The 12,381-nt window shown below is 34.1% G+C and overlaps 1 protein-coding gene across 4 annotated transcripts in view; it reads right to left on the bottom strand.

Moving 5' to 3' along the window:
* CYL1 (alpha-N-acetylglucosaminidase family / NAGLU family) overlaps window positions 1-12,381 on the bottom strand; it is a 373,464-nt gene that overhangs the window by 69,006 nt on the left and 292,077 nt on the right. For all 4 annotated transcript variants that reach the window (XM_089805117.1, XM_089805116.1, XM_089805119.1 and 1 more), the window contains exons 12-14: window positions 4,724-4,833; window positions 4,504-4,606; window positions 3,777-3,875 (exon numbers count right to left, since the gene is read on the bottom strand). In XM_089805117.1, the coding sequence (XP_089661243.1) occupies window positions 3,777-3,875; window positions 4,504-4,606; window positions 4,724-4,833 (312 nt within the window). The remainder of the gene's footprint in view (window positions 1-3,776; window positions 3,876-4,503; window positions 4,607-4,723; window positions 4,834-12,381) is intronic.

Raw genomic sequence — 12,381 nt, 5'->3', positions numbered from 1 at the left:
GTCCAACCCTAGTCTCAAGAAGGTGGGTCTCTATGGTCTATCATAGGCTCCAATGTATCTTGTCATGTCTACCCTATCATCAATCCTAACCCAGTCCTTAGCTCTATATTTGTCACTAGCCCTAGACCTATCCTCCACTCGTGATCCATGAGAACCAACAGAACCATCACAAGCACTCTCCCTCTCTATACTCCTCCCTCGAGGGAGTGCTATGTGCTGCAGAGTGTCACAAAGTTGTTGCAACACATCTATCATCCAGCGTTGTCCTCCTCCCAAGTCCCAAAATGTGTGTCTAGCCTCTCTGTCAATCTCGAAACCAGTACAAACATCTTTGAATCCTGTACCAATTGAACTTGAACTACCAACATCCTTGTCGACTATTGAAGTAAACTGTATCTCGAGCTCTCCCACCCTAGGTGGAGAGGTAGAACTTCTATAGGTCTAGTACGTACCTTGGACGATTTTCCTATCATCACCCATGATATTGACTAGCAGATCACTGAATGCAAAACTCTGACAGCACATTGAACTATTGACAACTGAGCCCAATTCCTGCAGGCTGGCAAGAAATTGCTCTGATACCACTATAGAGACCCTAAACTGTCTCTAATTGAAATGTATCCCCGATTGCATTAGAGATTGTTGATCCACATATAGAGTGGAACACAAAGATTGTTGATCCTGTCTTCAGTGATGAAGACGTGGAGTGGGTTGATTAGGTGGATTGGGAGGCAGAGATAGTAGCGATGGCAGTCGACAAGGCTACAACGCAAGGAGACCAAATGCAGGACCCTGAGGCTAGGAGTGATGGATCTGAGTCTGATGATGAAGATTATGTGGGTGTGGATGAGGATGAGGATGCCCCTAAGGTTCAGCCTCAAACATAGGGAGAGAGGATGGCTCTAGAGTCTTCCATCACTTATCTTGCGTGTATTTGTAGGAGGGCATAGGCTACTATGAGCCTTAGTCTTCTACACTCTAGCTGATATTTTGACATATGTTTTGAACTTTTGATTCCATGGATTTCATATATTGTAGACATTTGACAGTGACACTATGTTTGACTTTATATTATGTTATTCAATTTTTCTCCTTTAGAAATTCGCTTTTATACTTATGTGATCTATGCAAAATTGTGTATGAGCGTTAAGTAGCTCCTATTTATCTCAATTATTGTGTATTTGATGTTAATTGACTAAATGATGCATGAAAAAATCTTTAAATCCTTAAAAATCTTTGAATTTCAGGGGTTTTTCGATTTTCTGAGTCCTTGTCGGGTCTAAGTCCGAGCCCAATTTCAACTTTCTGAGTCAGAGGCGAGTCCAAGTCCTGTAACACTGGTTTGAAGTGAGTTATTTGCTTCTAATGGAGAAATACTTCACCAACTTCATACGCATACGCTATATACTTCTTGCTTATTGCCTGAACCTAATTCCAAAAGCATACGTTGTATACAAAGAATTCCAAATGCATATACAAAGATAACCTAATGTTTGATATACAAGGAAATGCGTATCAACCGATTGAATAATCAATGTAGATACAATGTCTCTTCTGTTTCTGATATAACTAAACATATATGCAATGATGGTTTTCACTAACCCATGCTAATTGTTGTGTCTGATCTGTGGTTGATAATATGCAATAGTATGCAGGTTGTTTCTGATGTGACGATTATGTATGCTCTGAAAAACATTGATAACCATATCTGATATGGCAATAAAAATATGCTTCTTGGATGCTGTCTCGGATAATGTCTTCATATGCTTGCACCAAAATAGAATGTCGACAGGCAAAGCGCTTTTACACAGAGCAATCCTTATAGGATAACAAATAATAAACTCTTTCTCAATGATTTTTTGTCGAATGATATGATCATCATACTATATGTGCAATTATGGGAGAAGTGGTGTGTCTTGAAGAGACATCTCCCTTAATCTTTTAATAATCATATTCACTAATGAATGAATATCACAAATATCAGTTAGTTAACTGATTATTATCTTAATTGTGCCACAATAAATATTATCCTTTGCTTGTGTTGAAAGATGATAATGCCAAAGTGATATGATTAATGCAACAGTGATATGATCTGTATGATGGTATGCAAATTATTAGAATATTATAATGTTTCTTAATGGTCATCTTAGTTAGTCTTTAGTTTATTAAGTAGTTTCCATTTCCATTTTAAGTTCACAATTGTTTCTTTGAAAAACATCGTCTTTGTAGATCTATGAGTTTGCATCTCCTCTGTTCAATACAACTACAACAACAACGATTTATCATAACATGCTATCAGAGCAAGTCGATGGGATTTCATAAATTTGACAATTTTTTAAAGAAAAATTCGAGCCTCATTTTATCTGGAATTGTTTTCTAGAAATTTGTTTTTTTAATTATCAAAAATAAAAAATTGATGGAGATATTTTGTGGTTCGTCTTCAAAGATTTTTGCTAGAAATTGCAAGCTTGGTTAAGGAATCCCACGATTTCTTGGTTGCAGCAAAAGTCTATGATTTTTTATTGTTGCATGTACTTGCATGTGCTTGTTTACCATGAAAAGTCTCATGTTTTGCCGCCCTCAATAAATTCTGCTGGGTTTTCATAAATTTTTCCATTAAAAATTTTCTGATAAGGTTTTCATAATTTTTTCCCTTGGAAAATTTATGTTTCTATAATTTGCACAAAGTTGTGTGGGATTCCTTTGAGTATTTTTATTTTTTCCTCAAAAAATTATTTGGAGGGTTTTACCGGTTTTCCAAAAATACGAAGCTTTGTATTGTCTGGTTTTGATTGATTTTTCACCTCAAAAATCATGTTGGGTTTTGATCAAATTTTCACCTCAAAAATCATGTTTTGTTTTTCCAAATTTTCTCCTAAAAAATCATGGCCTTTTGTAGTCTATTTTGGGGCATAATGCTCATTTGCAATATTTGGAGGGTTCGCCAATTTTTCCTCAAAATCTCACTAGCTTTGTTCAGTGTTCGTCTCTGTCTCTAGGGAAGAGCAACTTTGTTATCCAACATCAGGTTGGGTATTTTATGATGCTTTCTGGTAAGACGGTTTGTTGATTTTGAGAGTGTTAGTGGAAAACTCATCTTAGTGGCAGGTTCTTTTCTCATTTTGCATAGCATTCTAAAGAAGGGGGCACCCTTCTTTGTTATTTTTTAGACAAATTTTGGCTTCTTGGTCTCAACATTTTGCAGATCCATGGAGGGTTTCAGTAGCAACAAAATATTTTAAAGAATTTGTGACCAAAAGACAATAGTTAGACAATGACCATTAAGAGAGGGTATTAGAATATTATAATGTTTCTTTAATGGTCATCTTAGTCTTTAGTTTATTAAGTAGTTACTATTTCTGTCTTTAGTTCACAATTGTTTCTTTTAGAAACATCGTCTTTGTAAATCCATGTAAGGAGTTTGCATCTCCTTTGTAGGAAATAAAGACATTTAAATCATTTTTTCTCCTCATATAATGTTTTTTTAACTGTTTTAAGATTTCATACTTTATTTTAGCTCTTTGCTACAAAACTTTGTAACATTCTAGTTACATGGGAAAATATTACTCTATGGAAGAATTTCACATTTGTTTTCTTATCATCCAAATATTATAGATGTAATCATATAATTTAATCTTCACCAGAATTTGTAAATCATGGACCAAAATCTAATGGAAATTCATACCATTGGAAATTGAAAACAGATGAAAATTTTGTTTCTCAATAGCTGTTTCAAATTACCGTTTGCAAAGTGTAATGTCAATTAACTGCCTTACCTCAAGATATACTTTCTCACTACGAAATGCCATTTCTGACATCAGCTCGTAAACCACTGGATTCTGTTCGATGCCTTCCATGCACATGCCTACCCCAACCTTTCAGTAAAAATATACAGGTCGTAAAAAATAAGCAATTGCTGTAAATAGTAGTCATAGACTATAGTGATATTAACACAATCTTATGTGTGAAATTTAACCAAATACCAGTTTCCGAGAATGATACCCTGAGTTTTGACCACATAAACTATATTGTATTTTTTTGAAGGACACAAGATGCCATGGCAGACAAACACAATTAGTATATGTAATACATCTGATTGATACAAGTATGGCACCCACAATCCATCTGTTAAGTTAGAATATGAGAAACTGAGCATGTTAAGAAGATACTGCAATATTGGATTCTTTGCTATGCAACAATTATGAAAAGAGGAAAAAAAAGAAATGAACGAAAAAAATGTAGGCTCTGGACATTTCCAAAGACAGCCATGGATAACCCAAACGCAAGCTCAAATACAGGTGCAGAAGAAACTACAAAACAATCGAAATGAGAGATAAGATATACAGCTTGACTTTCTGAAATATAAATCTCTTGTATCATTGATTTCATTCTTGAATCTTTTATGCAAAATACTAAGAACAATATTTTCACAAACTGGTAAGTATAAGATCAAATTTTGGCGATAAGGATTGCATTAAAACTTATATGGCACATTGTACATACCATAGTTGAGTTCTGACTTGTACGAGCATCAACTGGCCCAGATGCAATTGCATCAAGGACTCCATACATTTCAATATTGCCACCAAAGTTATGCAGCATGCACCTAAATTATCATGTTGCATGAGTTGTTTCTTTGCTCAGATTTGAAAGGATCAAATAGATATATGTTCTGGTTTAGAGAAACACATAAAATAAATAGCAAAAGCACAGTAATACTTGCCAGACATAAGGAGTACCATAGAATTGGTCAGAGCGATGCCATATAGGCTTAACTTCAGCAAACAAGTCAAGTACTACCATCCTTCCAGAAGGAACTGAGTGCAAGAGTGCCTGTATGAAAGGCCAGTTTAAGTATGAGCTGTGGTGATTAAACAATATGAATAATAAAGGTTAGAAAACTCAAATAAAAATAGATATGTTATAGACATTCCTGGGTTATCTTTAAAATGTTAAACCAACAAAAAATAACCAATTTCAGCCCTGATAAAACTTTTATTTAACCTAAAATAGATATTAGACATTCCTGGGTTATCTTTAAAATGTTAGACCAACAAAAATAACCAATTTCAGCCCTGATAAAACTTGTATTTAACCTAAAATTTAGATCAAGTCTAGCTAAAGAATTCTTAAGTATTAGAAGCTATCTTTTTAAGAGACGGCAAAAAAAAATTCACAGATGTAGTGGCAATAGAATTCTTAAGTTTAGTATGGATATGGAAATAGATTTGTTTAATAATGATAAAAGGTGATTTACTATTTATAAAGTACTAAGATTACAGAAGATACAACCCTGGAGGTTTTAGGTAGTATAGAACAATAAGTGTGCAAAAGAAAAGATAACTATATCAACAAATATATGCCCCCCAGTAAAGCTTCTAAATCGTTCTTTAATGGATTTTCTTTCACCTTTGATTGTTGAATACAAGATCGATTTCTTGCCAGAAGCTACGTTCTCAGAAGTCTATTTGGATCTAATTTCAACATTCTTCTTTGTTCAACTTTTTGGCCAGATATAAGAGAAGAAAAGGTAACATCCTAATCCAACACTTTATCCATCATCTATGATAGGCACTGAGCATTTCTTCTTCAGCATTCCTCTTTAAGTAATATCACCATTCAGATGCTTTGTGCACAGAAACACCCACATTAATAATGTTGAACAACAAATATAACCATATTGTCAAGAATGATGAGTAGTTAATAGGCTACATTATAAGGACGTAGATCATTGGTAAAGTAGTAATTAGTTCTAAATGTAGATATAATATAGCTGGAAGCCAATAAAAAATGGATAACAAAAAGAAGGCAGTTAAATTACGATACAAAAAATTTAATAATTGAAGAGGAGACATTGAAATAATTATTCTTATTGCATCGCTAAAAGATGGATCACATGCAATTGGGAAGATCGGTCATGATATCATGTCTTAAGCAAACAAAGTAAGCCATATTACTAATAAAGGTGGTTAAAGACTAATACCAATAAATATCAATCAACCATATGATTTATAACAATGTCTTAGTCGTTATACATATCATGCTATTATTAAAACTTGAGCACTATTCATTACACTCTCTTAACTCATACTTAATCAAATCTTAAAGCTTCTTATCATCGGCATTATTCCATGAATAGCGTTGTCTTACTAACTTTAGAATATTCTTTACAAAATAGATTAAATTATGTAGCAACCATTAGTCTCGTTGATGGGTCACAATGTTTCAAAGCCTATGATATTAATCACGATGGATCATGGAGCATATAAAAGGACATAAGAAAAGCATTCTGCCAAGGGAGGGAAAGGAATGAATAAGACACATACATTGGACCCTTTTTCCTAGGTGCGAACAATTGAAGACATAGGCACATGGAACTGAAGATAGCTTAGTAAATGTAATAAAACAATGTTTGGTTAAAGAAATGACATTCGATATGAATAGCATTTCACCCTTTCAAAGTATTAAGGAATTCAATCCAACACAAGACAGGTCAAACTTCTCTAAGCTACAAAATGTCCTTACTATCCTAGAGAAGTTTGAGGAGACTAGAATACAACACATATATCGAGAAGGAAACAAAGAAATAGATCAGGTAGCTAATATGGGTGTGGATGGGGAGGACATCTTTCTTAAATTGACCTAGTCTTATTTAACCCTAGGAATCTTATTCATCCCGCTGAGTGTGTTTCCATTTAGACCCCTTTCTCTGCATTCACCAAGTATTTTGACTATACTGAATTCCACCAACCATAGAGTTACATTTTTTCTTTGTCTTTGACATGCTAGTTTGTTATCCTTGTTTCTCTATTATCCATACTTAATCTATGTTCCTTGAGAATATATTCTCTCATGACATTGGAGCGGTGTTAGAATTTATTAGTAAATAATTATATAGGGAGGACAAAAGATATATTAAAGTATGGTGTGCTAAGGCCTAGAGGACGTAGAAATATCTAATCCCATTAAGAATAAACAGAAAATGAAGCAATATAAGATGGATAGAAATAAATTCTAAAAGGATACGTATCTAAACTTTCAATAATTAATAACTTTTGGGCAATCTACTCTTATCACCCTCTGATCATATAAACTTAAGACATCAATATGTTCCTTCAATTATTAAATTTTGTCACCTTTGTATCATTACCTCATCTCTTGATCAAGGCTAAGTTTTTTCAGATTTACCTATGAATAATTAGTTATCTTTTTGCTGAGTGATCTTCAACCATCATCTAGATCCTTCTAGTTGTTTCCCGTAGGTGGGAGAAGCTTCTAGTTTATCCTGCGATTCCAATATAGGTCGTGTCTTTTTGTGTGTTTGGCACTTGCGCTCCATTCCAATGTTCTTCAGCCAACCTTTGGAAGAATCTTGCCTCGGTTTTAGTATGGAATCAGCTATCACTTTGTTCCATGCCTTTGACGAAAAATTATGGCCTTTAGAGCCTCTGCCAAACCTGAGAGATGGAATAGATTACTTAATCCTATAGATGACATGACTAGGTTGGTAGTGCTAAGGGCCTTAAGAGAAAAAGTGTTCAATTACGAGTGCACCTGGCGCACTAACAGTTTGGTTATTGGCACATTAATCACTTGCATGGCTAGAGCGTAGGTAGGACATTGGGAAATTATTTGCCTCTACAACAATCTGTTCAATGAAACATGGTTGTATGGTCTTCAGCAAGTTGTTTTAAGTATTAATAGGAATTTGGAAATCCCTTATGTGAAAGACTACATGGCAAAGCCGCTAGGCAACCTGCTTCAGGCCAATGTCCTTAGACGTGCTATCCTCCATATTAGAGATATCAACCAATTTAATGGTGAGTGACCTAACATGAATGCAAGCATCCAATTCCTACTAAGGTGGAGGAACATTAGAGAAGATCAGAACCAAGACTGGCTCTTCAACTACCTTCGGGTTTTCGATTTCTATGTAGAACTAGAGGTGAATTTCTTAGATTTGAGTAAGCTGGATTTCTCTCTCCCCAACTTCAATAAATCTAGCAAGCAAAGAACAACATTTGTACTCATGCTCGGGTTGATGTTAAAGAGGCGAAAGACTACATAATGATATTCACAAAAGCGGATCTTTCAGCTATCAGTTATGGAATACAATTGTGATAGTTTATACTATATTTATCTGTATTAGTTTTTCTAGGGGTATAGCTTTTGCGAGATTTGCTCAATCTTTAGGTTTTTGGTCTCTTATGGGCTATGCCATTTTGAATTCGAACTAGGTTGTAATTTTTCTTAATCTTGCATGGAAGTTTTTGTCAAAGGATAGCTTCCCAAAAGTATTGAAAGGGCATCTTCTGGTTGGGTCAGAACAAGACTTTGTATAAGTTCTCAATGCACTAGGTTCGAGCTAAGAGAATACTTAGTTTTTGTGAATATATCTGACAGGCTGTAAACATTTTGTAAGTTATAATACATTAATGAAATAGTAAGGACTTTATCTATTATGGCTTTCTTTTGTAGTACATAACTCGTGTATTTGCTTCTCTTAATTATTGAGCAATTTGATGCAAATTGAATCCATAGCTCCTATACTGATTGATTAATCTCTCAGATCAAGGAAATGTGTTGAAATTTCTTTTAAGTGAATATTTGGAACTGGCCTCTTTCAAAATTAGGTCAGATATAATTTTATAGCTGAATGCTAATCGATATAATCGTTAGTAGACGCAAAAAATCTTATATTGTCACAAGCCTTGAAAACTCGATCAAATAGAGAAATATAGCAGCAACTTGGGAAGACTGCTAACAATCTCCAATTGAGTTTAATAGCATAGTAAAAGGAAAATCAATAATTGGAGACAAAATATATTATGGAAATTGAAATAGGATGGTCAAATCCCTCCTGTAAGTATTGCAATTCAGTTGAGCATCGTCTTCTAGGAGCTTTTATGGTCTTGAAATTATCTGATCCCGTGACCAGTAGGCAACCTGGCTGAAACAGAGAAATAGTAAAGTCTTCATCATGTCTCCAAACTATAGGAAGGAAATGATCTTTTCAAAATAAGTTAGGATAAGCTTAGAAAGTGAAAATAACAAACAACGCTCACTAGGCTAAGAACGTAAATGGAAATTATGCCTTTGGTTTCCAATTGATACTTTATCGTTCCATTCCCTTGCCTAATTGCAAACAGATGAAGAATCATCAATCTAGACCCTACGAAAAATCTAGTAACTCTTCGAAAGATTGCTCTTCAGTTGTCTCTTCATATTCTATCTTTGTCCCCAAATTCCTTTTCATCCACCTGCTGGGGCTCTACTTAAGAACTGTCTGGCTTTCTTTACCTAGAAAGGGTTCCGAAGATGAATTCGATAATCAAGCTGAGGGGTCCCTCTCCTCAAATTGCATTTGGTGAACCCATTTCTGACGTTCATCTCTCCCTTATATTGGAGAACACTCATTTTCTGATCAAGAGGGTAATATTCAGAATCATGGGCAAGGAATTTGTGAGCAATACAGACTAGTACAGATTCCTAAGTGACATTCCCACGATGTTTAAGCTATTGCTTGTTTACTAGAACTAGATAACGAAATATTTCAATCTTATGTAAATGATTATTCAAGCATGAATACATAGGGAATCTAGACAAAGCAATGGAATGTATCAAAAATGATATATACATTTGTAGATCTTGCCATTATGATGCACCTATCAATAATAGACAACTCATTCCGTTGTATCCCCTTATTTCATCCTTTGACTCTAGAAGACTGATAAAGTGGTTTCCTATTATTAAGAGAAACCTAGTTATTCTGTTAGTTTTCTTTCATGTTCAACCAGCAAGTACTAGCTATTGGACAAACACGTACCTAGCGGAAGAATAGATCAAAGTTTGGGACAGCAACTCAATTTTGGATGCCAATATGTTAGAACTACCAAGCCAAAGCTTTGAAGAAGAGCATGAAGGCGATGAACCAGCATCGCCTTTGATTATGCCAGATGAGTAAATTTATATTCATTTAGCCTGATGGACATAATGTTGATCTTCAATAAATTGTAAGACAAATTAGAGTAATTGAGATGATTAATATAAATATGTTGGGATTAGAGTAATCTTTCTAATCTTTATAACAGCTTACTAAACCATTATATATAAAGAAGCCTGAAAAAAGATAAGCTCCAATCCTTATATGTTGAAAAGAATTAACTAATGATCCATTTTCTTACACATAAACTTGTATTCATTTTGAATGAAGTAAATCCCTTTAAACCTGATTTCAGCACAGCAGCCCTCAGTTCTCATTCAGTTTTTTCCCTATAAAACTAACTTATGACACATTTCAGCGATCAGCTGAGCCCAATACTAATCCCCAAATCAAGTCTCATTTAACTTATAAAATTGATTTCATTTTTACAACGATCTTTAAATGGTAATATTCCTAGCAGAGCAGAAATAAAATTGGGAAGTAAAATTTGGTTTTAGTATTCCAATCCGAGGTTAACATTTTAGATTAGATTTCAAGAGTTTCTAACAAAAAGATAGAAATTATAATGTAAAGAAATAATTAAATAGTAAAGAGGAATAGATAAAAGGAGACTTTCAAATGATTTATTGGCTTAGGACAATAAATTTCATTCACATATCTGCAATAAAACTCTAAAAATCAAATTCTAGTTCGCAACTCAAGATAGATCTTTAATGATAACAGGAAAACTTAAATAAAAAGTAGAACTAAAAGCTCAGAATGCATCTTTAAGATAAATAACAATGTATTTATATTAAAGCTTTAAAAAATGTCTTAGCCTACGAACCTTTATAATGTTATGACTTATAATAGCTATTGAACATAACCTTGAAGTGCAAGTGCTTCGGAAAAATAGAAGGCAGGTACCAAAGAGCTATAGGCTAAAAGTTGAAGTTTAAAGTGAAAAAGGAAGATGAATCTGAAGATAATATGAACAATCACTAATTAATAAGTACAAAATGGAAGAAACACCTTCTAAGAAATAAATGTAAAATGAACACAAAAAAATGTAAGGAGGGGTATGCCCCTCCAAAGACCTTTGCAAAAAGTCAAAGGCAAATGTACTCTATTTTTTAAGACTGAAAAATCCTGGGCAACACTGGGGGTTTTCTTCCCCATTCTTTTTCCTCCAGCGCTTGCACTTGAACGGGGACAAAATTTGTATATTTATTTTAAAATAATATAAAGGTTTCAAAGCTATTTACCGAAAAAAACAATTTTTTTTTAATAATAATTGTTATAATAATTAATTATTATTACACTTTACTTAAGTTTACTTAAGAATATGCATAGACATATGAGTTGTTTTGGTGACAACGCAAGAGTTAGCAACTTATTAGAGCACATGGTGTTTACAACATCTTTTTATGAGATACACCTATGTAAACTTATCCTCTCATCATCGCACAAACTCTTGTGCTCAATGGAGGATAATCCACTCTTGGTGGACATGTGCTTAGTTGTGATGTTTATCTCTTTGTTGACTCCTAGTCATTCTAGTTGCCTTAATATATAGGCACTTCCATGATGTATTCATCAAATCATCAGCTATCCAGTATCATTTTAATCATTATTGAGATTTTCATTTGATCATCATTAGTCTCTCTTGTGCTATCTATTGAGCTTCTTGATCTTGGTGTTGAATTATTGCCTTAGGCAAATTCTTACATGGTATCAGAGCCACGGGAGCTTCATTTCATAGCCATTGGAGAGATTTTTTTTTTGCGAGTCAAGATTGAAGCTTGTTGATGCAAATCAGAGATGGCATCACATTCAGAAGGTCAGGAAACCCCCAAATCAACTTTTGTTTCATCAAAATCAGACATCTGAGGTGAAATCTAGAGTCATTTTTTTTGGCGATGCGATGACGGCGATTTAGGAAAAATAATTACAAGGGTCATTTTCAAAAAGCGATATCTCCCTCATACGAACTCTTTTTCTCGAGCAATTTTTTTTGTTTTGGGGTAGAATTTCGTGATCTACACATTGGTGCAGGATGTTTGAGATCTCTGTTCTTGAATTTTTTTGCAAATTGCAAATCCTGATTTTTGCAACTTCAAAGGCTTAGTTTGGGTTCATCTAGACACATATTCAGGTGCTATTTTTTTTGAGAGTGCATGATTTTTTGTCTACTTTCTAGATCTGGTATTAGTTTGGAGTAATTTTGAGTAGACATAGTACTTTCAAATTTTGGTCTCATTTTGGCCTATTGGCACTTGTAATTAATTAGTTCCTTAAGAGGTCTTGTGTCTTATCTTGTTGAGTCTAATATAGCTTCATATGCTTGTTGTTGTAACCATCAAAATCATAAGTCCACTTAGGTCCTAAATTGGCAAGTGGCTATTGTAATCGCACTAAATATAAAGTGCCAAATCATGCATTAGGGGGGTTTCTTTGAT

This window comes from Cupressus sempervirens, chromosome 10 (assembly GCF_028749045.1).
Source record: "Cupressus sempervirens isolate cs-2001-9-10 chromosome 10, ASM2874904v1, whole genome shotgun sequence".
Taxonomy (NCBI): domain Eukaryota; kingdom Viridiplantae; phylum Streptophyta; class Pinopsida; order Cupressales; family Cupressaceae; genus Cupressus; species Cupressus sempervirens.
Note: the sequence above shows the minus strand (reverse complement) of the source record. Positions and strands in the feature narration are given on the sequence as shown.